The sequence below is a fragment of the Filicampus tigris genome, chromosome 1, assembly GCF_054856515.1.
Source record: "Filicampus tigris isolate MCC_2025a chromosome 1, RoL_Ftig_1.0, whole genome shotgun sequence".
Classification (NCBI taxonomy): Eukaryota; Metazoa; Chordata; class Actinopteri; order Syngnathiformes; family Syngnathidae; genus Filicampus; species Filicampus tigris.
The window spans coordinates 3,647,333-3,672,500 of record NC_141217.1 but is presented as its reverse complement, the minus strand read 5'-3'; the positions used below and the strand labels follow the sequence as shown (position 1 = coordinate 3,672,500).

General features: G+C 41.6%; 1 protein-coding gene across 4 annotated transcripts in view; it reads right to left on the bottom strand.

Annotated features, from left to right (window-relative positions):
- The window catches only part of scn8aa (sodium channel, voltage gated, type VIII, alpha subunit a), a 75,378-nt gene extending 62,501 nt beyond the window's left edge, over window positions 1–12,877 (bottom strand). For 3 of the 4 annotated variants that reach the window (XM_086048126.1, XM_086048109.1, XM_086048135.1), the window contains exons 1-2: window positions 12,567–12,877; window positions 8,092–8,425 (exon numbers count right to left, since the gene is read on the bottom strand). In XM_086048126.1, coding sequence (XP_085904252.1) covers window positions 8,092–8,370 — 279 coding nt within the window. In that variant the 5' untranslated portion in view covers window positions 8,371–8,425; window positions 12,567–12,877. Of the gene's footprint in view, window positions 1–8,091; window positions 8,426–12,195; window positions 12,422–12,566 lie in introns of those variants that run through there. The other variant, XM_086048118.1, reaches the window with a different exon arrangement.
- Window positions 12,878–25,168: the final 12,291 nt, after the last annotated feature.

Below are 25,168 nucleotides of genomic sequence, written 5' to 3'. Positions count from 1 at the left end.
ATGTTTGGGTTGCCTTTCCTCTTCAAGAAAATAGCAGTATATTTGAACTTGTGTTCATGTGATCAGAATCAACACAGTCATTTAATACAACTATTGACAAAGGAAGTGAAGGGAAGATACAGCGCTAGAAAAAGTCTACAAACCCCTGTTCAAGGTTTTTGTGATCTACAAAAAGGAGACAAGATACATTTTTTAAAATTCTACTATTAATCTACTGTTAATCAGTCAACTCATATTAAATGGCAGTCAGCACTCAGCATACACCTGCCAACATTTAAAGTCCATCTCATGAACCACGAACACATTTCCAGTCTGCGTTTCCTGACATTTTTGTAGTCAAATCTCACAAAGCAAGCCATAGTATGCAGATATGCTGCAGATATTTTCTGCAGTATTATAGAGATTGTACTCATTGTTCACAGGTATTAGTCAGAATTGGTTACAACAAGATTCCAAAGCATTCAATGGAACAGGAACGCAGTGAACACAGAGAATTTATGGCTGTGACAGCACCAAGAACAGGGCGTCAGGTGCGAAGCCTTATCTTCGAAAAAACATCATCTAAGCCAGGCTACAAAACACATTGTGAAATCACCTTCTTGGCTGTAATTCTTAAAGGTATTTTGAGCACAAACACAGCACTGCTCATCACCAAAAAGGACACCATAGCTACTGGACAATGAATTAGTCAATGGGTAGAAAATGTCAACAGTTCCAAATAGCAGTTTGTGTTAGCGCAAAACATTCAGGGCCGAATTCATGGAAGGATTGCGTGGAGCTCACCGTCAAAAACGCAGCAAACGGAGAGCGTGTAATTCACAAAGCAATGAAAGACGGCTGTTCGGCCCCGGGTATCCGTTGCACGTCATGCGCTAACGCTCCAATATGCTGTCAACATGGCGTGTTATATCCACTTTATATTATTATTATTAGTTTGTAGTATTAGTTATTTGCCAAAGTAATTACTGTATTGTAAACCTCACCTGCTCAAATATTAAATGCTGACAGGAGAGTTTTGGCCAGGTTACTGTTATTATAAAATATTGACATTCTACTCAGAGTCGAGCTACTGCTCCTCCGCATTGAGAGGAGCCAGATGAGGTGGCTCGGGCATCTTGTCAGGATGCCAGCTGGACGCCTCCCCGGTGAGGTGTGTTCCGGGCATGTCCCACTGGAGGAGGCCCCGAGGGTGACCCAGGACATGCTGGAGAGTATGTCTTCCGGTTTGTCTGGGAACACCTCAGGGTCCCCCAGGAGGAGCTGGAGGCTCATAACAGCTAGAGCTGTAACAAAGCACTTTACAAACAATACACTATAATATATATACTTTTTTTTGTTTTACTTAAAGGGGAAATCAACCCAAACACTTTAGCAGTAGGACAACTAGTTGGGACAAGGCATTCTGATTAATACGTTTGTCGAATATGAGTTAAGCAGCAAAATCCACCCCTTTTTAGCCACCCCGGGGGCGGCCATTTTGTCACCTCTGTCAACTGAAAATGACATCACAACTGCTCGGGGCAACGGTAACAACCAAACAGTTTCCTGTTTTCTGAAGCTTAGCCGTGATTGGTCATTACCTGAGCCCTGAGCAGTTGTGATATAATTTTCAGATGACAGAAGTGACAAAATGGCCACCCCCAGAGATGGCTTAAAACGTGTGGATGAACTCTTATACCAAAATGCAATATTTATCAGAATGCCTTGTTTCAACTAGTGGGGTTGCATAGAATATATTCTTGAAAAAAATATGTTTGGGTTGACTTTCCCTTTTAGTGCTCAGTGCTTCGGTACCTAGTGCTCCAATATGACACAATGGAGTAGACCGTGACATTCAGCAATCTCTTGCGAACAAAGGGGTGAGTGAATTATCTTTATTTACTCTGAGTACACTGCAGGAAGGTTTGCTTTAACGCATATATTATCATTGTGGCCTGGTTTTGAATTATTTTTGGGTTCTCATGTAACACTCCTGGGCTAGTCTTTCTGTTAACCACCCTGTAAAGAGTGTTGAATAAACCATCGCACACCATTTTTTGCATGTGTTTAGGAACGATTGGCCCAGTAGAATGTTTTTAATGGTACTGTAATACTAGATCTCCACAGCTGCAGCGGCTGCCGGGAAACCGCGGTGGCAGCAGTCGCCCTTCACTGGGACGGTGATCCCGCCCGGGCCGGCCCGGCTGGCCCATTCAGCCGTCGCCTAGCCAGACTGACGCGATGCGGCTCATGACCCAAAGTCAGAATCGGCTAAGTATGTCTAATGGCAACATTGAGCCAACAAGTTCAACACACAAATGCACATATCCAGCTAATATTTAGCTTAGATCATATACGTAGCTGCAGCATATACATAAATACTGTACATACGGATACATCGTATAGTTACATAGACTGCTTAGATTAGATAGACTTTCCTTGCTTGCCCTTAAAATGCAGCATTGTGTTTGTCATATATATTTCCTTTCTAAAGCAAGACAAGGTTAGCCAATCAATTGGGGTTCAGTATATGCTTTCAGTAACAGCTGCATTATTATATTGTCTTGAACTTCTCAGAAATATAAAATAATACTAAATAATAATACAAAAAAAAGGTATTAATAAATATACTGGTTAAAAACAGCCCTTTGAATAATTCATGGTAAAGTTCACAAATAGTAAAAAGTTCATGTGATTTGTCCATAAATAACTTTTTTTTTTGTTTAGAATCGGAATCGAGAATCGTTAGGAACCGAAATCGAATCAAAGAACCGGGATTGGAACCGGAATCGTCCAAATTCAAACGATGCCTACTGCTGATGTTTCTTAACCCATTAAGGCCTAAAGCGCCTGGCTCAGCAGCTCCCCAAAACCTAAGTTCGTATTTGGAATTACCCTTGAAAACCTGAAGTACCCCAGAAATTCAAAATCTACAAAATAATTTATAGCTCAGCCCCTGTAGCAGACAGAAATATAATTCCAAAAGAATTTGAGAGCTTTCACACAAACCCAAGTTTATTAATCTTTGCTGTTTGAATTGAAGAGGTAAAAATAAAGTGTCAGTGCAAGAGCCGCACCAACTTTAATTAAAAAAAAATCGAGTGGTAATTATTATCCTCTTTTCTGTTACAAAGACGTCAATATTGTCACTGTCTACAAACATATATCTTAACCATATATCACATTCGACTGGTTCTACTGGTTCAAAGTCCATCACGTCATCTGAAACACTGCCATTACTCATTTAAGAGCTCCTGCAATCGATTGTGCCGCCATTACTGCTCGAAAAAATTCCGGATATCCTCCAACGACTCACGACACGGTCACATGTCTATTATGATGCATTTCATTGATTAAGAGACCGAAAATTAAATAATAAATAGAAAATTACTTATACACTCTCCCGGCTTTAAGGGTGGAAAGACGCAACAGCGGTCCCGGCTCTAGTGGTAGGAACACGGTTAGGTGCTGCCGCCCTTAATGGGTTAAAGCAGGGGTGGGCAATTCCGGTCCTCAAGGGCCGGCCGGTATCCCGCATGTTTTCTATTCACCCTGCTGCAACTCACCTGATTCAATGATCAGGATCCTTATCCAGCTTCTGCAGAACTTGCTGATTATATGATCATTTGAACCAGGTGTGTTTCATCAGGGAGAGATGGACAACGGGCAGGACACCGGCCCTCGAGGACTGGAATTGCCCACCCCTGAGTTAAAGGGATCATTTTTCCGGGGTGGCACATTCAAAAGATTTCTTTATGTATTTTAACTTGTATTTTAACTAATTGTATCTATTTGTTTTGGTAAAATCAGTAAATACATAACTACTCTCAAAACGCACCTTTCTATATGCCCCCCTCCCTCTTCCCATGTCCTGGTGGGAGTCAGCGGAGGGCACGGACACAATTTGTTCATTCAAAATCATTGTACCGATGGCATCTTGCTGCAGTACTTCATTTGATTGCCTTTCACATCACTTTAACAAACACTGCATAGTACTATAATGTGTGTTCAATGTTGCCCACTCTGCATCCATTGCAGGCTGATCATCCTGGAAGGGGGATTCCCCCATCTGTGGTCCCTTCTCAAGGTTTCTCACTTTTCCTCAGATGGGTTTTTTTAGTTTTTCCTTGCCCTCCTGGGCGTTAAGATCAGGGGATGTCGTCGTGTATATGATCTGGTGCATATGTGAAGCCCTTTCTAGGTCCACAATATAGAAAAAGAAGTAAGCCAAGAGGTAGCTGTTCTACCAGCTAATGATAACAGCTGCTAGCCATTAACGCTGGAGACTGGTGCCGTATCATACAATGACAGCGTAATCAACGTGTCCTAAATTAGCGACTGAATATGATTTCGAGACTGCGTTGTGTTGGTGTTGGTGGCAAGCGTTTCAACTGCTGATACATTGAAAACGGAAGTCAAGTTAGCAGTTACGCCACCACGCGGGCCAACTTCAAAGTAAAAGTTCACTAAGGCTATCCCGTCGGCATTAATGACTCAATGTATTATTTGGTAAGCTTTATTTTGAAGTTAGCCTTTGTGGAGGCGATGTGTTCGTTGAGTATGTTTTCCAAGCGCTCTGGTACATGCAACTTGCGTGAGGGTATTTGAGGGTATTCAACTTCCTCTGCTGGATGCAGACTAATCACGTTGCCTTTTTGTGAACGCGCAGTTTTTTCACCAACCATTCTGCGGATCGAGCCCATCCTGAACCGATGCTTGATTCTTACCAATCAAAGATGATTCGTTCCACTGCACCATGTACAGGTACGCGAATGCGCGTCCTCACGCAAATGACGGTACGCATCAGTGATTTCTGTTGCGCATGCATACTTGCGTACCAGTTATGTGCACCCCTGCATATAAACCCCCATCCCCATCGTCGTCTATCCTGCTTCGGCACATGATGGCCACCGTTAGCAACATACCCCAATGACGCCGTAAGCCCCCCCAAATCGTCTATTAAATATTATGTTTACAACCCATCCACCCCTGCCGACGATTACGTGTCCTCGTATGACGGCCGCCGTATTTCACATTCAGATGTATTTTTCAATTTGTAGGGGACACTACTAAGCCATCTTATTTTTAATTGCACAATAAATGTATAAAATATTGATGATTTTGTCAGGCTTGATGTGTGTGCAAAGTATCGAGAATTTCCGTGCGTGTTAAGGACCTCAAAATTAGCGTTTTCTTGGTGAACAGCACATTGCCATGGCAACAATGTTTCACGAAAATTCACAAACTTAGTGTTTTAACATCATGAAGGTCTCAATACTCTTAAATAGGTAAAGTATAAGTAAATATGAGGTAGCTCTGGTTAACCCCCTAGGTGAAAAACATCAAAGAATAATACGTGTTTTTCCTTTAGTAGGTGGCAATACCACTACGATAAAAAATTAGTTTGTAGATGTCATCACGCCTGGACTGTCATTCAATGTGTGAAACTTTGGAAAGATAGGATTATCTTCGTGAAGTTACAGGCAGCTTTTACTACCTGGCGTTTTCAGACACTTATTGATGCGGATGTTTTGTTATACTCCATAGGCAGGCAGCCATTAGCCCCCCTCAGCTAACATGCTAACCCCACCGCCGCTGTCAGGGCTCATTTAGCATTCGGCCACTGATACAGCCAAGGGTAGCAGTAAGAAATTATCTTCTTACCGGACTAAGATAATTTCATACTTGGTTGTGTCAATGTGGAGGGGATGATGGATTTTCCTCATCGGAGCTGAGATTTAATGTTAATAAAATCCTAAAATAAAATCCTAAATATTGTGGCCATAGCTTTTATATTTTCACAGGTACTAAGGTGAGAACAGAATGAAATATTACAACGCTTGCCTCCTTCCCTCAGTGATGTTCACAGGGTGAGAAGACTAAAAAGCAGGCCACGACCATACATTAATAAAATGTGCTGAGCGTGGAAATAGAAAACGCATGAAATCACTACTGAGTTTTTCTGTGGGTGTGGCGGGGGGTTAGTGATGATATCATTTTTAAAGAGACCAATTGTAAGTTCCAATGTTCAGCCCAATCAAGTATCACTTTAAGGCTGGGAAAGGAAAATAGGTTAAGGTTAAACGTGAAGAAACAACTTGGTTAATTTAGGTAAGTAAAACAACTTTGCTTAGGTTATGTTTGCATTTATATGCAAGAGAGAAAATGGCACATTATGCCTAAGCCACTTTTATTTGTTAAACAATTAAGGAAGGTCCTTTTGCTTAGCTGTTCGAACATCTGTTTGAGTGTTTTATTACAAGATCAATTAAAAAAAATACCAATATGTTTTCTAAAAAAAAATGTAATTTTTCTTCTTTTCCAAAAACATTGAAATATGACTTAGGCAATTATGCTATGTGGCCAATGATATTATTTTCACTTGACCGAATCATGGTAGTTTTTTTGTTCATTTCAAATCACTTTTACTCATCATTTCCTTTAAGCAGGCTGGCTGTAAGAGGTGCCTGATGGAAACATTTGTAAGCATTTGCAAGCATAAGATAAATGACCTTAGGAAATGTATCCTCGGGCAAAAAGCACTCTTTCACAACGCAGAGGCACGCCCCGACAGGGGCAGCTCGGCCGACAACGTCATATTACAGCGACGGGGAGATGTTGACAAGGTCACCCAAACCAGCCAGACATGTCAGGAGTAGTTTGGCTTCCTGTAGGGTAGCTTCAGAGTCATTTTTCTTTGTCGTCATATGGAACAATGAGTCACCGCCTCTAACCTTGCCCCGACTAAAGCTGCGAGAACCCCAAGAGCTCCTTGAAACACCATTAAATGCTGCAAGCGCATCATTGCAGTGAACCTGCATGACAGCCAGTGTAAAATACAAAACGTCATGACAGCTTATCACTATGACGCGTCCTGACGTCATCGCCGTGAATGACGGCCGCATCCATGAGACATCACAGCAACATGCGCGCGGCAAACAAGATAACAAAAGGGACAACAATGGAGGACACGCAGCTCATTTGTGTTCCTTGTTAAAGGCATTGTTTGGCAAAAAGCACATTTTGTATTCTTCCTGTTTTCACGTGTCAAGCTCTGCCCTTTTGTTGCCGTGCAAACAAATACAAGGATGCCAAAAAGTGGTCTGGCAAGTCAGTTATTACATTTTGAAACAGTAGAATATGTCTGTGAATATTTTGAACTCAAGTGTCACAATGAGAAGAATAAGGCTGCCCGGAGGGCGTGCGAGGCAGCGTGGCTGTATCCTAGCTTAGCTTAGTTTAGCAAATTGTTCAGAGCAAATCAAGAGCCAAGTAGTGCACTCCATTTGGCCTCAATTGCTTCACTTAAAGACGGAACTAAAATCACTTCCACTCAATGGACGATCAATTGTATCCATCCTCTTCGTCTAAATGCAGCATAAGTAATTCAGATATAACTGAACTAGTGGTGTCCCACTATCTTTGTTAACACTGAAACACTCTACTTATCAGTCCAAGTGTAAATAGAGCCTTGCAAATTGCTACCTTAAAACATATTGGGTAAAGTAAGGCCCACCCTTTTTTATTAAATCTGGACCACTAAGCATTTCCATGATCAAGAGTCCTGTTATATTATTAATGTAGCCATTTTTACCTAAAAGCTTTCTCATTAAATAATTACTTAAATATTTCATTAACACCAGATTAACCAGATACAGTATACCGACTGTTCTCCTTAGCCCCGTTCCTTGTGTCAGCCAATCAGCTTCCTTCAGCCACATGTCTTGTCCAGGTGTTCCTAGTTGTCTCGTCAAGTTTGCTTGCATTTAGTTCCCAGTCTGTGTATCGGTGTTGTTGCTGGAGTCATGTATCCCTACTTTTGTGTATGTTTTCAGGTGTGGTCAGTGTTTTGTTGGTTGAGTTGAATTCTAGTGCTTCTTTCTTTGTTACTTTGAATCTTGATCAGTTTGGGACTTGGTTAATTTAGTATTTCGATTTTTCCCAATGTCCGCATATACCTGACAGATTTTATCAGGGATGCTTGTGGACAGGGTTGCGCAATGGAGTTGAGGCGGGAAAAAAACCAAAAACAAAACGAGTACCCAGGTGCAAGGCAGGACGAATTTCCCCCCACAAAATAATTGATTTCTAGAAGATCATGATTTAACTCACTTTCTGAGAATTTAGGTAGTACGGGTCCAGATCCTCCAGTGGTACCGCCACCATTCCCTTCGGGATGTCCCCATAGATGTAGGGCAGGCTCTTGCCAGCCTCCAGGTCACTGTTGGGCTTGGGCTTGTTCTCATCATCGTCATCACGGTAACTGCTGTCCTGCTTGGGCGGCTTCTTGTTCTTCTCCTCGTTGATGCGCTGCTCAAGGCCCGCCAATGATTCCGCATTAAATCTCTTGAAGCTGTCAGGTCCTGGCGGTGCGAGAAGGGGTGCAGCCATGTTTTCATCCTGCAACTACGTGGTCTTTAGGTTGTGAGCATCCAAGGTGGCAGATCTGCGGGAAGATGGAGTGGAGGGCAAGTCAACTCAACACATTGATTCTGTTCTTCACCATCGGCGCATGCACCCGAGGGGATGAGCCAAGATGATGATAAATGGCAATACAACTATTAACTGCCCGAAAAAAATAAATAAAAGTGTTACATGTGTATTTTCTCGACATAAATTAAACAAAAATGCACTGTTGTCTTTTTCTACAATATAAAATGGACGATCTGCAGAAGCAATTTCAAAAACATGCATGCTCGGTTAATTGAAGACTCTAAATTAGAGAATGGAAGGCATTCACATTGGACAAATAGATGGTTTGCCATGATCCACAACAGTTAAGAAAACAAATCTGAAAAGTGGTAAGCATGGACCGTCGGGGTGTAACAAAAAACGATTTGGATCAGAAAATTCATTCTGATTTGAAAATTCATTTTGATTTTGCAAATGTGGTGAATAGAATCTTTCCATTTTAAAATATATCGAATCATCTTTTTTTAGAGAGATACAGAATATCGTTGAAGAAAATGCCACATTTACGGTACTGACAAGTTCATGAAAACAAATGCAAACGCCCACGTCTCAAAAGACATTAGAAGTTCCCACGACTCTCTTCCGGTTAAACGCTACTTCCGGGTCATGCATCTGGCGGCAGGTGACAATATACGAAGTACGTACATGAAACATCCAAGCATTGCCCGTTAACTGTTTTTTTCCCCATTTTCCATTTGTGCACAAAATCAGAAATCGAAAAATGAGTCATTTTCCGTTTTTTTTTCTTTGTTTTTTTTCATTTTGGTTTTTGGAACAAATATTGACAAAACAAGTCATTTTTTGGTTGTTTTTTTTTTTTTTACTTCTGAATGAACGAATGATACACGGATTTGGAGGGCGACGGTTCAAGTCACATTGTGGACAAAAAATAGAATTAGTTGTTGGAAAGTTGCTAGCCCGCTTCCTGACGACTGTCAAGGTTCGATTGAACAAGTCACCAAGCCCACCCTTTGTCTCAAGAGCTGCAGCACTGTTTGCGAATCCCTTTCACTCTGACAACCCTCCTGTACGTATACATGTGTGTGACTTGTGTGTGCAACACAAATATAAAGAGTGTGAAATGAATTTCCTCTTGCGGGATTAATCAAGTATTCGTGCATCCGCTCTCTATACCGCTGCGCTAATCCTGTTCTGGGTCATGGGAAGCTGGGGCCTATCTCGGATGACTTGGGGCGAAAAGCAGACAACACCCTGAACTGGTTGCCAGCCAATCAAAGGGCACATACAGACACACCCCTTGCAGAAGGAGCTGGTGATAGCTGCTGGCAACTTGAAATATGTCCACAGACCTTATGTACCCGCGTGCCGCCCCACCACAGCTGCATAAATCATCCCCTGGAAGGATTTGAAAATCTAATAATGATGATGATAATAACAATGCGTTCAACTAATTGATTTCTATAATGATTCCGATAGTTTGATTCTCACTGTTGTCATATTTACGAATAAAATAGAATGACATCCCCCACAAATGATCTGGAGCTCCTGTTTTTGTATGAATGCACCTCGATCAAATTCATCAAAATCGCGTTAGGCATGCGGTCTACGTTGCGCCAAAAGACGTGTTTTCACGGAGGCGTAAGTTTAGACCGACTTTCAGTCGCATATGTGTCACGTGCCGGTTGGGATGTCACTCTTGCAACGACAGAATATTCAGCAAAGCGTAGAGTGGTTCTGGAAAATTCCTAAAAGAGCCACAGCGAGGCTTGCACCTTTACAAAAATCAGGATACACCAGCGCTACTTGTGTTCACACTTTTTCAGCATGCGAGCTATTTATAAAATGACCAAGTCAAAATGATCTACCTTCCGGGTAGAGTATGTTTTGCATTTTTGTGAATGCAAAATACAAAAATGCAAAACAAATATTTATTTTCAAATACAATGTATGTTGATGTACCCTACATAACCGCATGAGCCAATGTTGCACAACACAACATAATTAACTATGAACATCTCTTTTTTTTTGTCGTGCGATCTACCAATACTACCTTTGCGATCGACTGGTAAAGAGCAGGTTAATAAAAATAGCGGCAGGGCAGTGCGGTTTTCTGTTAGAATTTGAAAATGCCTTTAAAGGGAAGTCAACCCAAACATATTTTTTTTCCAAAATATGTTCTATGCAGGCCCAGTTGAAACAAGGCATTGTGGTTAATATTGTGTTTGTGGAATATGAGAAATCCACCCGTTGTTAGATATTTCTGGGGGTGGCCATTTTTTCACTTCTGTCGACTGAAAATGACATCACATTTGCTCAGGGCTCAGGTAACGACCAATCACGGCTCAGCTTCAGAAAACAGGTGAGCTGTTATCGGTCGTTACCTGAGCCTTGAGCATCTGTGATGTCATTTTCAGTCGACAAAAGTGACAAAATGGCCGCCCCGTGAGATAGCTAACAACGGGTTTTCTCATATATTCCACAAATGCAATGCACAAATGCCTTGTTTCAACTAGAGGGCCTGCATAGAACATATTTTGGGAAAAAAATATGTTTGGGTTGACTTCCCTTTAAAGGCATTTTCAAATTCTAACAGAAAACCACACTGCCCTACTGCTATTTTTTTAACCTGCCCTTTAATGGCTGCTCGACTCAGGGAAAGCCTTTTAGTCAGCGCATGATGGTTACATGACAAGTGCTCAAGCTGCAGGAAATTTCAAGGCCAAGACAACTCATGTGAGGCAGCGTTAGCAGAAAATGGCATATTTGAGTATTGAGTAGAACCACAAGTTTAGATCGGATGTGCCATTTTCTAGACAGTTGCGACTGCAGATTCGGCTCGTTTTGACGCTTTCCCGACACCGTCGATGTGAACATTTTGGTCGTGAGGAGCTCTGCCCCCCCCCCCCTCCATCTCTCTCTCTCTCTCTCTCTCTCTCTCGCTCTCTCTCTTTCTCTCTCTCTCTCTCTCTCTCTCTCTCACACACACATACACACACACACACACACACACACACACGCGCGGACGCGCGCGCGCACGCAAGCTAAAACAATCAAACATGCACCCCCTTATGCAAAAACGTCTGTTTTTAAAATGGACCCCGGAATAGAGATTCGTTGAGCCTTCTAGTGTTCTTCTGGCAAACACAGATCGCGCGCGTGCGCGTCTAAAATTAAGATCACCAGAAAATAACACAGTCAGTGCTTCGATGGCGGAAAAAAAAAAAGTGATAGCGTTCCACACACCCCACACTACAATAGACACATATATTTGTTTTTTTTCTGCAATGTGGAGAGTGGATGGTGGCGGTGACGACGAACAGGATGGATGTTTGTGTAACACTGAAGGATACAGTGCGCAAAGAAGCGGCACAATGACCGAAGCAGGCAAGCAGGTTGCTGCTGCAGTGGGTGGGAACCAAAAAAAATCTTTAAGAGTCGTCATATGTAGCAACACCACTAACCATTATCATCATTTTGGTGAGACATGCAAAGGACTTCTATGCGGAGCACTTGACTACCTTTCGTTTTTCCCTGCGAGTTGCCTTGAAGGGTGTGCACCACACCCGTGGAGCCTCGTCGACTAGCAAATCAATACACACTGTGCGTGCGTGTGCGTGCGTTCGAACATATTTAAATATATATATATATATATATATATATATATATATATATATATATATATATATATATATATATATATATATATATATATATATATATATATATATAATAAGAGAAAAGATGAGACAATGACGCATGGGAAAAAAATCAAAGAATACTCACACGCATCTTGTCATCCAAGGTTGAGCCAAGTGTACCGAAATGTGAAAACCTTTTTTTTTTTTTTTTTTTTTTGCTAAAGGCAAGTGTCCCGCAATGTGATTTTTTTGTTTGTTTGTTAAGATGGGGCCATTATACTTCGTCGTATGCGCGCTGCGTCCTCCCTTAGCACATATGATCAGCACTTGACATTTTCTACGCGCGTCTAGTCCGAGAGGACGATGCTGAAGACACATATTCAGCTCTTTGGGAAAAAAAGGGGGGGTGCGGGGCTGTTCTGCGACATTCACGCAAGACAACCCCACCAAAAAAGCATCTGTCTCCTTGGCCCTCTCACACAACGAGTTCCACATGGAAGGGTAAAGTGCGCTTACCTCGGAAGCGTCACAGGGAATCCGTGGAGCCGTGGCGAGACTGCAGAGGTCTTGGAGAAACTGCGGTTGTCGCCATATTGCTGCTGCCGTCTTCCCCCCCTCCACACGCACACCAGCACCTCCACCTCCAGCAGTAGCAGCCCTCCTCAGAGCGAGCGGCTTTCCTGCATAATTGATGTCGCTCAGCACAATGTGAGGGAGTGTCGCCCAGCGCCTCCTGCTCCAATCCTAAAGGTCATTTAGGCCTGCAGCTCCCCGCACCTCGTAAAGCCCGACGACAGTGCGCCACCACAGGGGAGTGTGCAAGGATGGTGCGCACTAAACCCGCGTGTATCTTTTGCATGTGCGTGAGGGAGGTCAAAGCAGGAATGATGAGAGCATAGAACTTGCACACGTGGACACATGACATGCAGAAAGTCATGAAAATGGTAGAATACTAGTCAACTTCCAAGTTGGTCAAATTTTAAAATAAACAAACAAAAAAAAAGACCAAATCCATAGGAATGACTGAAACTTGAACTAATCAGTTCCAGAGTCAAACTATCGCCCTCATTAAACCTTTTAGAGCGTTAACAGTTTGTCACTCCTGTCATAAAAGTGTAATTGAGTGGCATTTTGTGTGTGTATGCATTGCTTGTATTTCTCTAAGCCTTATGCTTTTGAGTTGGAAACTTTGGGGTTTCATTAACCCTGACCTAATGATGGATGTTGTGAAAAGATGACCAAGCGATAACTCGTATTGGTCATGCAAAAGACAAAAACAACAACAACAAAAAAAATGCAGTACCATGCGAGGCAAGTGGCAAAATGTGTATGCTTGCAATGAATATATGGAAGGCCACCTCTTTACAAAATGTGGAAGCGGTTATAGAGTCACATAAGTACATGGAGATGGCCTAAGCTACATGCATGCAGGTATAACAGTGAGGCAGGAAAGAGAATAGAAAATCCTGCTTTCATCACACGCCATACTGGATGTCCCGCCCTAGCCCCGCCCCGTTTATGATGCCACGTCCGCCCGCATACCGGAAGTCCCACCTTAGCCCCGCCCCTTACATTACATCACATCCGGTCCGCCATCTTGCCGTTACGTCCCTTCGGCCCACCCCTTGCGTTACGTCACTTCCGGTCCACATCTTTTCGTTGCGTCACTTCCGGTTCGCCCCTTGTTATGTCACTTCTTGTCGGCCATGTTGCCATTACATCATTTCCTTTTCCACACCCTTTTAGCCCGTCATTTCCAGTTGAGGCCCCCTGCCCAAATATGGGCATCGATGGCCTCATTTCTGCCTCGTCTCAGGTAACAGGGAACAAGCCCAGGCCTGTCCAGACTGCCGCCATGTTTTAGGCCCTTCCGGTATGTCCAAATATGGGCATCGACGACGAACACTTCCGCCTCATTTGAGGTAACGAGGAACAAGTTCAGACATGTCCAGGTGGACGCCATGTTTCCGGCCCTTCTTGCATGCCCAAATATGGGCATTGATGACGTCAACACTTCCGCCTCATCTGAGGTAACAAGGAACAAGTCCGGGCATGTTTGGACTGACGCCATGTTTCCGGACCCTCCTGCATACCCAAATTTGGGTATAGATGGCGTCAAACTTCCGCCTAATCTGAGATAACGAGGAACAAGTCAATACTAGTTTGGATGATGATGTCACCCTGATCGGAGTCAAGTCCAGGCCTGTTCAGACATGTCCAGGTGGACGCCATGTTTCCAGCCTTTCCTGCATGCCCGAATATGGACGTCCCGATGAGGTCACACTAACGATTGTAACATGAACCAAATGATATCACCTCAGTTATAAGTCCCGGCTTGTTCTGAAGAGTACGAGACCCTTCCCTCATCGGCGGTTGAGTACCATAGACTTGGTTGTAAACAGAAAGTAAACAGATCCATCGGTATCATGACTGAGGAAACATGCATTTCTCTTAATAAACCAGAGGAATGTGGATACACGGTTGCTTACCGGCTATTTCTTGAGAGACTTTGTGTATCAAAATGCGTTTCCATTTAGGATGGGTGAGGGGCAACTAGTCTAGAAAAATAAACCCACTTTTTTAAAAATCTCAATGATATATACGTATTCTGATTCTTTTTTTTTCAGAACAGTACTAAGATGTAAGAAGTTCCCAACATATTAGGTAAGTGACAAACGGACTCTAATCACTAGCTTGTGTGTAAACAGCGTGCAACGTAACTTGGTGTGGTTTCTTTTAGTTTAAAAAAAAAGTCCCCCTCCTCTGTTTCGCTCGTAAAAAGAACGTACCCAAATGGCCTCATGGTGATAAGGTGCCTTCTGACAATCCAAAAGTCAGCAGCCATAAATGCAGACGTGTGAGGGAGAGTTTAAATCATGATTGTGAAAACTAACTCATATTTAATCACCTACATAAGCTTTTTACAAATTGGTCAGCATCAACGTTTAAAAACTTTTTTTTACCATTGACATTTATGTGATGAATCCCAAATGCACAAATATTGAAAAAAATTTGTTCAAATTGGTCAGTCTCAACATTTATAATCAGTACTTTATCATTAACATCTACTTGATGAATCCCTGTCTTTATTAATAACACAATTAATGTGTAGACTAATATTTAATCACATAAATATTAGTTTTTTTTAACAAATTCCCAACATTTAAAATCTGTAATTTTATCATCAACATTTACTATTGTTGACCTTCATGTCTTTATTATTAATACAATTATAGTGTCGACTAACTCATATTTAATCACATACATAACAGTTTCGCAAATTGGTCAGACTCAACGTTTAAAATCTGCTCTTTATCATCAACATTTACTTGATGAACCCATGACTGTATTAATAATGCAATTAATGTGTAGACTAATTATATAGACTCTGTATTTGATCACTATCTGCTATTGTTACATCTCCAGCGTTTAAACATAGACCTGTTACTTCGGTGGATGCTACTTTTACTAGCACAAATGTTTGTTTGGAATCCTGGTATTTAAAAAAATCATTACGAGAGATCAATGCAAAGTCATTTATCAAAGCAGGAAGTAAAACCTATACAGTATAATGTTTCTTGTTTCAGCCTACACTGTGTATAGTGGAGATGGGGTGCTGCTGACCTCGACTAGGGTCGTTGTGGGTCGGTGGGGAGAATGCTTCGAAGACCTCCTCAAGTCCACCGACACACCTTCCACTAAGGAAGCAGAGCCTGGAGACTCCGAGGTGGGCTCTCCTATCTCTGGGGTTCAGTATTGCATCCCTGGGTTTTGCAGATGATGTGGTGCTGTTGGCTTCTTCGAGCCGTGACCTCCAACTCTCACCGGAGCGGTTCGCAGCCGAGTGTGAAGCGGTTGGGATGGAAATCAGCGCCTCCAAATCTGAAACCATGGTCCTCAGTCAGAAAAAGGTTGAGTGCCCTCTCCAGGTCAGGGATGAGATTCTGCCCCAAGTAGAGGAGTTGAAGTATCTTGGGGTCTTGTTCGCGAGTGAGGGTATGATTGAATGATGATCGACAGGTGGATCGGTGCAGCATCTGCTGTGATGCGGACTCTGTATCGGTCTGTCGTGGTGAAGAAGGAGCCTAGCCGAAGGGCAAAGATCTCCATTTACTTCGGAAGAGCTGGAAGACGTGGCTGGGAAGAGGGAAGTCTGGGCTTCCCTGCTCAAGCTGGAGTATCTTTTTTTTATGACCTCCTGACATCTACCTTAGCAGAAACGATAAGAAAACAAACTACAAGTTACGTGCAAAAATCCAAGACACCCTTTGCTATCCATCCTCTTTTCAATCTACCTCCAACCAGCTGCTTGAGCGATGAATATCAAGTCCAACAGGGGTTGACTTTGTCAATTTGTAGAGATATTTAAGACTGGGATGAAATTGTAAGGTATACATTGTTATGAGGTGGTAAAAGATGATCCGAAATGTAAGGAAGAGTATCTTTAGGTGTACTTCATTTGAACCTAGCATGTGTTCAACATGTGAGTAACTCTCAAATTGTATCTCAAATGTGTTTGTTTTTAAATCATGCCCTGTCTCACTCAATTGTTTGGGTGAAGGTATAAAGAGATGTGCCCTTAAAACAGAAACCACATGTTGAGAAAAATAAAGGTAGCAAGCTAAGTTTATAAAGTAATGACAATTTAAATGTTGTTTTTTAAGATAATCAACAATAAAATGTGAGTATACGGTCTAAATGAAGTTAATGTCATTATTGACATTATATGGACTCAACTCATAAAAGAAAAGTTAAAAGCTTTGAAAGCTCACCTTAATGATTTACATTTTTAACTTACATTGATGTATTACATCAAGTGGTTTTAACAGAGTTACCGCTACTTTAAGAGTGTAGAACTATTAGCCTCAGGGCCTCTGGTTTTTACATGCTCGTATTTTTTATTTATCACAATTTGACGCAGACAACCGCATACTTTTACTAGCATAAATATTTGTTGAGAATACAGAATCCTGGTGTTTTAAAAGTCATTATGAGAGATCATCCAATTCATCAGAACAGGAAGTAAAACCTACACAATATAATGTTTTAGTGAAAGGGGTCAAGTTCTGTCAAATTGGATTATTTAAGAACTTTTCCTCTCTATATGAATACAGTGGTTATTAAAAAAATCACTGAACTTCAATTAACCACGCCCCCGTCCAATTGACCGTCCGTCTCTCTCTCGCTATCGAGAAAACACACGCCTATGGTGAGAAGGTGTGTCATCCACACCCACTCTCTGTAGAGGTAAAACAGCAGATCTCCAAAGCCAACCCACAACAACCTGTTGCTCGATGAGAAAAAAAAAAAAGATCCGCAATGCCAGCAACCCGACAGACATCCAGACGGATAGAAACGGTATGGACACCAGGAGAGAGTGGTCCCAGGTTTAAAAGGTCGAGACAAACGCTGACCACCTCCAAACCTCCAATACTGATAACCGCCAGCCAATCACAGCAATGATTGTGAAGAAACGGAAGTGAAGGAGCCTGACGTAAACCAACGTTCAGCAGTGACCAGGATTTTACAGCGGAGTGCCCTCAACAGAAGCTGTCGGGGTTCGAGGAGGCTGAGAAGTACAACGTACCCCCAATGGACATCCCTCAAACGTCCTTGACCTGAGCTGTCAAGGCCATACCAAAAGAAACGATGGCTGAGGAAGGGGAGGAAAAGGGAGAAGAGAAGGATGATGATGAGTTGAAGGAGGATGAGGATGAAACAGAGGCAGAGGAAGAGGAGGAGCTTGAGTCAGAAAAGGAGTCTGAGAAGGAGAAGTTGGAGTAAATGGAGGAGGATCTCGCGTGGATGATGCCTCCATGCGGTTGGTTGATGTGACGCCTGTAAAAATGATCACCCTAGTCAGTCGTCACTCGTGTCAGTCTGTTGAGGAGGAAGATTATTATTACGACCAGTGTTGGGCAAGTTACTTCCAAAATGTAATACAGTACATATTACTAGTTACTTGCATGTGAAAGTAATACGTTACTCAAGTTTAAGTTACTTTTAAGTTACTTTTTCAAAAATCGGGGATTAATTTATTTAATAATGATTTCAAGACCTTGAAAGGAAAATGCAAAATTTGCTGCCATACTCTAGCTGGTAAAGTTAACTTATGAGCATATTTAACTATATAGTGTGGTCTATAATATTAAACGTTTCGACTCTATGGTATGGTGGGACATCACTACCTTTGATCAATATTTGTATGAATAAGATTTATTTTTTAAATATAAATATTGGAACTGATATTTTGTCCAGGAAATAAATAACCACAGACTGTAAACCACAAATGAAATTATCATTATTCTCAAATTAATTTACACACTGGGGCTCAGTGGTAGAGTGGTCCTTTCCCAACCGGCAGGTTGTTGGTTCAATCCCCGGCCATTGTGACCAGGTTGAAGTATCCTTGAGCAAGATACTGAGCACCCAGTTGCTGCCGATGCTGCGTCATCAGGAGGTAGATGAGGTTCAGTGTGAAGCGCTTTGAGTACCAAAGGTAGAAAAGCGCTATACAAGTGACAGTCCATTTGCCATTTACACAAATAATAGTATGTCCGCTGATAGCGGTTTGGAAGATGACATGACATGACATGACAAATAATAGTGATGCATAACATATAATCAATAATTGGTCTAACAAGATAGATAGATAGATAGATAGAAACACACAGACACGGCATGTGTAATAAAAGAAAAAATATGTATTGAAGTCAAAACTGACCTGACTAAAGGATTTTTTCCTTTTTCGTTATTATTTCTTTTAATTTATAATAATTGAAAGTTCAGTTAATTCTAATTATCTTTTACTACATGGAGACAAAGTTTCGAGGTGATTTTAAATAAAAAAAAGGTAAATAAGGAACGAGCGCATCAGACTCTAATAATGGCGTCTACTGTAGTTTGTCCGATTTAAGGTGCCGTAGCGTGACGTCATACGTCACCGGCAGATGATTTGCATTTTGATTGTGAACAGCCAATCAGAATCACTATGTTTTACATATGGCTATTGCTGGCACTAAGTTCATTAAATGATATCTAAAAAGCACAGTGACTTATTTTTTTGCAGTTTATTCGCTTCGTTTTACTTAGGTTTGTTCTTGCTTGTATTTTGTGTCTATGATTTGCATTTTATTTTAAGAAACCGTGACAGTGATTATTGTCATAAACAATAACTTCTCAGCCCTCATAGGTATTGTCAATGGTGAATAGGCAAACAAGTTTACTAAGCAAAGACTTGGCCCGCGCATTCACCATGTCCCGTGATGCTCCAGGTGCAATGTCAGCTTAATGATAAAAACTCTAAAAGTAATAACATAGGGCTTAACGGTAGTAAAATCCTACTTATTAAGTGTAAAATATAGGTGTTAGTATATATATGTGTTATGATCCCGAAATTTGTTACGCGCTTGACCCGACTCAGTAACCATAACAAGTTACATTATGTAGTCACTGCCTGAATGTAATATAATACAGTAATGCATTACTTTTTGTAACCCCATCACTGATTACGACACACACCTTTATCCTGTGACAAGGTTACTCTGTAACAAGAACTTTCTCACTAGCCTTGGGCCTGTATCAAGAGCCCACCAGGTATCAACAAGTCAAAGACACGGCCCGGTTATCGCATGAAAAGAAGATTTTTGATAAACTCTGAGGGAGTACATGGTTCCCTACCGGCTTCAACATCTCTGACAAAGCTAGAAAGTTGTTGGAGGAGTACTATTACAAGGAGAAATGACAAGCCGTAGGCTTCAACAGTGATGACTGATGAACCTGTTGGGAGAAAGTTATCGATCATGTTGAAGTGACAAAGGGTAATAAGGATCATCCACAAAGTGTCGCGATCTATGTTTTTTGATGTTTGGAATAAACACTTACCTTGTTACGCTTGTCAGGTATTCACTTGTTCTCATCAACACTGTCCTTATGTCAAATAAGTAACAACCTTTCAACCTCTCGACAGTCTACTTGTAAACAGTTGCCAGGTTTGCTGTAAGCATCATTAGTTTTAATGTCATTATCAGTCAGGATTGTCTGTTTTCTGAGTAGGGTGAGTTTATTCCACGTAGGATGAGTTTATTCCCTGGCTGGTCTGTGGACTGGTGTTCATTCTTTACTCTTCTTAGAATCACTTTCTTGTAATTCGATGAGTGAGTGTAATTCACTCACTCATCGACTGAGTGAATTCGAGATAGAAAGTAGGTTATAAATCAAGAAGGAGGAATGTCACTTGGTAATAAACAGATTTTAGTTGATTATTGTACGTGTAAATACGTGGGGCACTGTTTATAACCCAAACAACAGGGGTTTTAGTCAAACCTCTGACGATTCACGTATTTGTGACTATATGATACAATTACAAACATTAGAATACGGTCATTTCTTGGAGAGAAAGGGCAACTGTCAAATAAAAGATTCGTATTGGGTTTATGAAACCATTGATTATGTTGATAGATTTGAAACAAAAGTTATCTAACGATTCTTGAATGTACTGACATACTTCACGAAAGTTACCGTAATATCTTTAAATCAATAAAGTACGACTTAAAGGTCACCCCAATAATCCTCGATATAAACAAACTATGGTCCAAGTGTACATGTGCAATGTGAATTTAGATGAATACTTCTGGATTTACTCAAGTATTTCTTAAATATAAAAATCCTAGATGTTCCCTCATTGTTCTGAAAAGCTACTGAATTATTCTTAAATGTCCTGAGGTACTCCTTGAAAGTTACCTTAATATCTTTAAATCAGTAAAGTATAACCTAAAGGTTACCCCAATAATGCTAGAAAAATATGGTCAAAAATATGTGCAATGTGAACTTAACATTTGTAGATGTATCCAAATATTTCTTAAAAGTTATATAACTATTCTTAGATGTTCTATCATACTTCACGAAAGTTACCTTGTGCAGTGCAGCATTCCTCGTATGGACTGTTGGACCCTGATAAACTGGTCCTTAATGGGGGTGAGGACTGTGATCAACTAGCACAGCTTTCAGGTGACTCATGTAAAACCTCCATTTCCTGCCTAAACTCATCTTCATCAGCAGTTGACTGAATGAAATACCACCATTTTAAATCAGTGATCTAAGGTACCAAAACACGTTACTGGATTACCAGGACGGAATTCAAAGTGAAATGGCATAACTTCATATTGAACAATAAAGGTGACTGTTATCGGTACAGTGTAAAGCGCTTTGAGTACCCAAGGTAGAAAAGCGCTATATAAGTGACAGCCCATTTACCATTAACGTTAATATTTGTACATCAATAAAGTACGACAAAAGTGAAAACAAATAATCCTCAATGTAAACAAACCATGGTCCAAGTGTACATGTGCAATGTGAATTTAACATTCCTCTGTGTTCCCACATAGTTCTGAAAAGTTACCTAACTAATCTTAAATGTACTGAGATACTTCATGAAATCTACCTTAATAAATTTAAATCAATAAAGTACGACGAAAGGTTACACCAATACTGCCAGCTGTAAACAAAAATATGGTCCACGTTTTCAGGTGCAATGTGGATTTTTGTTGGACAATGTGGAATAATACTTCTGGATGGACTCAAGTAATTCTTAAATATTGAAATACTCCGTCACCTAAACATTCTTTAAAGCAGTACTGGGCAAGAAATCGACCTTAATAAAAAAAAAATCACAACTCTTTTGATGAAAAATTGACTTACAAGTGGTGGAATGGGACTTTGTCATGCCCTGAGGGGGTCTGTAACATTTTTACAACTTTGAGGAGGATGGGATCAACCCTGGCACACAAAAACAATCCAAATGTCCTGAATTGCTTTACGGTATACTCACGTCCTCCTTTCGCTATAAGGACGGCTCAGGATTTCACGACACTAAACGCTGGCACGCATGGGAGACGTGGTTGATTTTTGTCAAAACACTACCGCCTTTGTCCACATGGCGCCGCCATAATCAATAAAAACTGACATATGACACAGTGTTGCCTTAATATACTGAAATAAACCTTAAAAGGTACCTTACTACGTCCTAACAGTTACCTAAGCAGCTGTAAAGCAACAAAAGTAATCTAAATACTTCTATATAAACGTCAAATACTTATTTTACCTTTTAACTTTACAGAAACTCTACTAAATATAGGAAAAAAATAATATCATAAATCATGGTTCAGATTGTATGAAACCTTAAAGTGTAAAACAAATTGTATCTGAATAAATGTTTGAAAGCAAATTCAAACAATCAATTGCAAGTGTATTATGTTTTAAAGATAATTCAACTGTACATAACCATGTGTATTGTACGGGGATCATAACAATCAACATGATGAATCGCATGCAATCTAATGTGTAGGATTACATGTTTTAAATGCTGGAAATATTTAGTTGTGTCTAATGTTGTGGCTAGTGTATACTGTATTACTACTTTGTAAATGTACAATTGTGTAAAGTATACGTTCATTAACCATTATTTTTTCAAGCACAGCATCAATAAATCTTACTTAAAATATGAGTTGCTGTATGTAATCTTTGGTTGTAGTTGTAATATGTTGCTGTAGATTACTACTTAGTGATTGTATAATTGTGTAAAGTATAAGTATACATTTGATGAAACCCTCTTTTTTTTAAAAGTATAATACCAATAAATCTTGCTTAAGAATATGAGTTGTTGTTTGTAGTCGTTTGTCTGAACCCTGTGCAACTGTGATGTCATTTTCACAAGTGACAAAATGGCCGCCGTCAGAGATGGCTAAAAAAAACGGATGCAATTTGCTGCTTCGCTCATATTCCACAAACAAAATGTAAATCAGAATGCTGTGTTTGTACTAATGCAGGCACATAGAACATTATTGTCAAGAACATTCTGTGGTTGACTTCTGCACAATCATTGTTGTCTTGGTTGGCGGTTATGAGTATCAGAGATTTTTAGGTGGTCGGAGTTTGTCTCGACCTTTTAAACCTCGGCCCACCTTCTCCTGGTTTCCATACCGTTTCCATGCGTCTGGATGTCTGTCGGGTAACTGGCATTGCGGATTTTTTTTCTTCTTATTGAGCAACAGGTTGTTATGGGTTGGTTCGGAGATCGGATGTCTTGCATATACAGAGAGTGGGTGTGGATGACACGCCTCCTCACTATAGTCGTCTGTTTTCTGGGGGGCGGGGGGGGGGGGGGGTAGAGAGAGAGAGAGAGAGAGAGAAGAGAGAGAGAGAGAGAGAGAGAGAGAGAGAGAGAGAGAGACAGAGAGAGACTTTTCGTCGCCTGGACCACCTCTACAGACAACGGATGTGAATTTGAACGGCCCTGAATTCCGGAGCCTACACAGCGGGAAGCCAGTTGTTTCCTCTCACGATCAGCGGGAGACCAAGCCCCGAAGAACATTGACAGTGCTGGACAAAGACTGACCCCAAGAGGTCGACATGAGAACTGCAGCTTTAAACTTCCTGTGTCTTTTGGTCAATCAAGTAGTTAATAAACATTGTACATATACAGAAGTCAAGCGTGAATAGTGTGTGTTTGTGTCAAGGTATTAACCTTTATTTTATTCCGAGAGCTCACAACTTATTTTATTACAGCGCCTTCATATTTCAAGACTGATTTAATTAGGTTTCTCGTCAAATTCCCCTCTAAATAACCTAAAACTTTGACGTGTCGCACCTAGAGGTGAGCAGGAGTAATGCAGGCATTGCTCCCGGTCGCTATTGACTATCGACACTCTTACGAGCGACCCCCATGTTCGCTACATATATCTTAACCATATACCATGATCGACTGGCTCCACTGGTTCAAAGTCAACAAGCGTGTAGTCTATATCACTACCGGCACTTATTTCAGAAAGATGCAACAGCGCTTCCGGCTCTAGTGGTAGAAACCTGATTATGTGATCCCGGCCTAAATAGGTTAAGCAGGGAAGCCAAGCCCACACTTCCCTCTCCCCAACACTTCGTCCAGTTCCTCCTGGGAGATCATGAGGCTTTCCCAAGCCACCCGGAAGACAGTCTCTCCAGCGTGTCCTGGGTCATCCATCATTGGGCCTCCTCCTCATGCCCAGAACACCTCACCAGGGAGGCATCCAAGAGACACCCTGATCAGTTGCCAGAGCCACCTGATCTGGCTCCTCTCGACGCTGAGGAGCAGCCTTTTCAACCTACCTCCAAGGGAGAGCACGGACACCCTGCGGAGGAAACTCATTCTGGCCTCTTGTGTGTGTCCGCATCCCGGCAGACGCTGTGCCAATCCGCTTGTCCATCCCTCAAACCATCCTCACCTCACTCGTGAGCAACACCCAAAGATACTTGAACTCCTCCACTTAGGGCAGGATCTCATCCCCGATTTGGGCACTCCAGACTTTTCCGACTGAGGACCATGGTCTCAGATTTGGTGGTGATGATTCTCATCCCAACCGCTTCACACTCAGCTGTGAACCGCTCAGCGAGAGTTGGAAGATCTCGGCTTGATGAAGCCAACAGAACCACATCATCTGCAAAAAGCACAGACGTGATCCTGAGGTCACCAAACCAGATCCCCTCTGCTGCGCCTAGAAATTCTGTTCATAAAGTTTATTAACAGAATCAGTGAAAAAGGGCAGTCTTGGCAGAGTTCAAGCCTCACCGGAAACAAATCGGACTTGCTGTCTGCAAAGCAGACCAGACCAACTCCAGTTGTTCAGGGACCAAAAAGCCCGTATCAAGGGGGCCGGCACCCTCCATATTGTGGTGCAATGCTTCTCCCTCCTGAGGCGCCGGAGCAGAATTTCCTCAAAGCTGGTCGGAAGTCCTTTTCCATGGTTAAGCCAAACTCATCGCCCGAGTTTTTGCCTCAGCCCCCACCAAAGCTGTGTTCTCCTTGGTCCGCAGGCCAAAAAGGCCCAAAAGAACTCCTTCTAGCTTGACAGCATCGCACAGCTCCAGTCACATTCACCGAGCGCCACTGCCACCGCACACAGGACATATACCGTTGTCTCTCATTTAAGAAATGTGTGTGAAAAATGGGGGGAAAATAACAGGAGCTTCTGACAAAGCCTCTTATTTCTTTTATTTCACATGAACCACATCCAATGACAGCGTGATTTTTTTTTTTTTTTTTTAATGGAAGAAATCGCACCATTGATTGAACTGCTGCTTGCAGC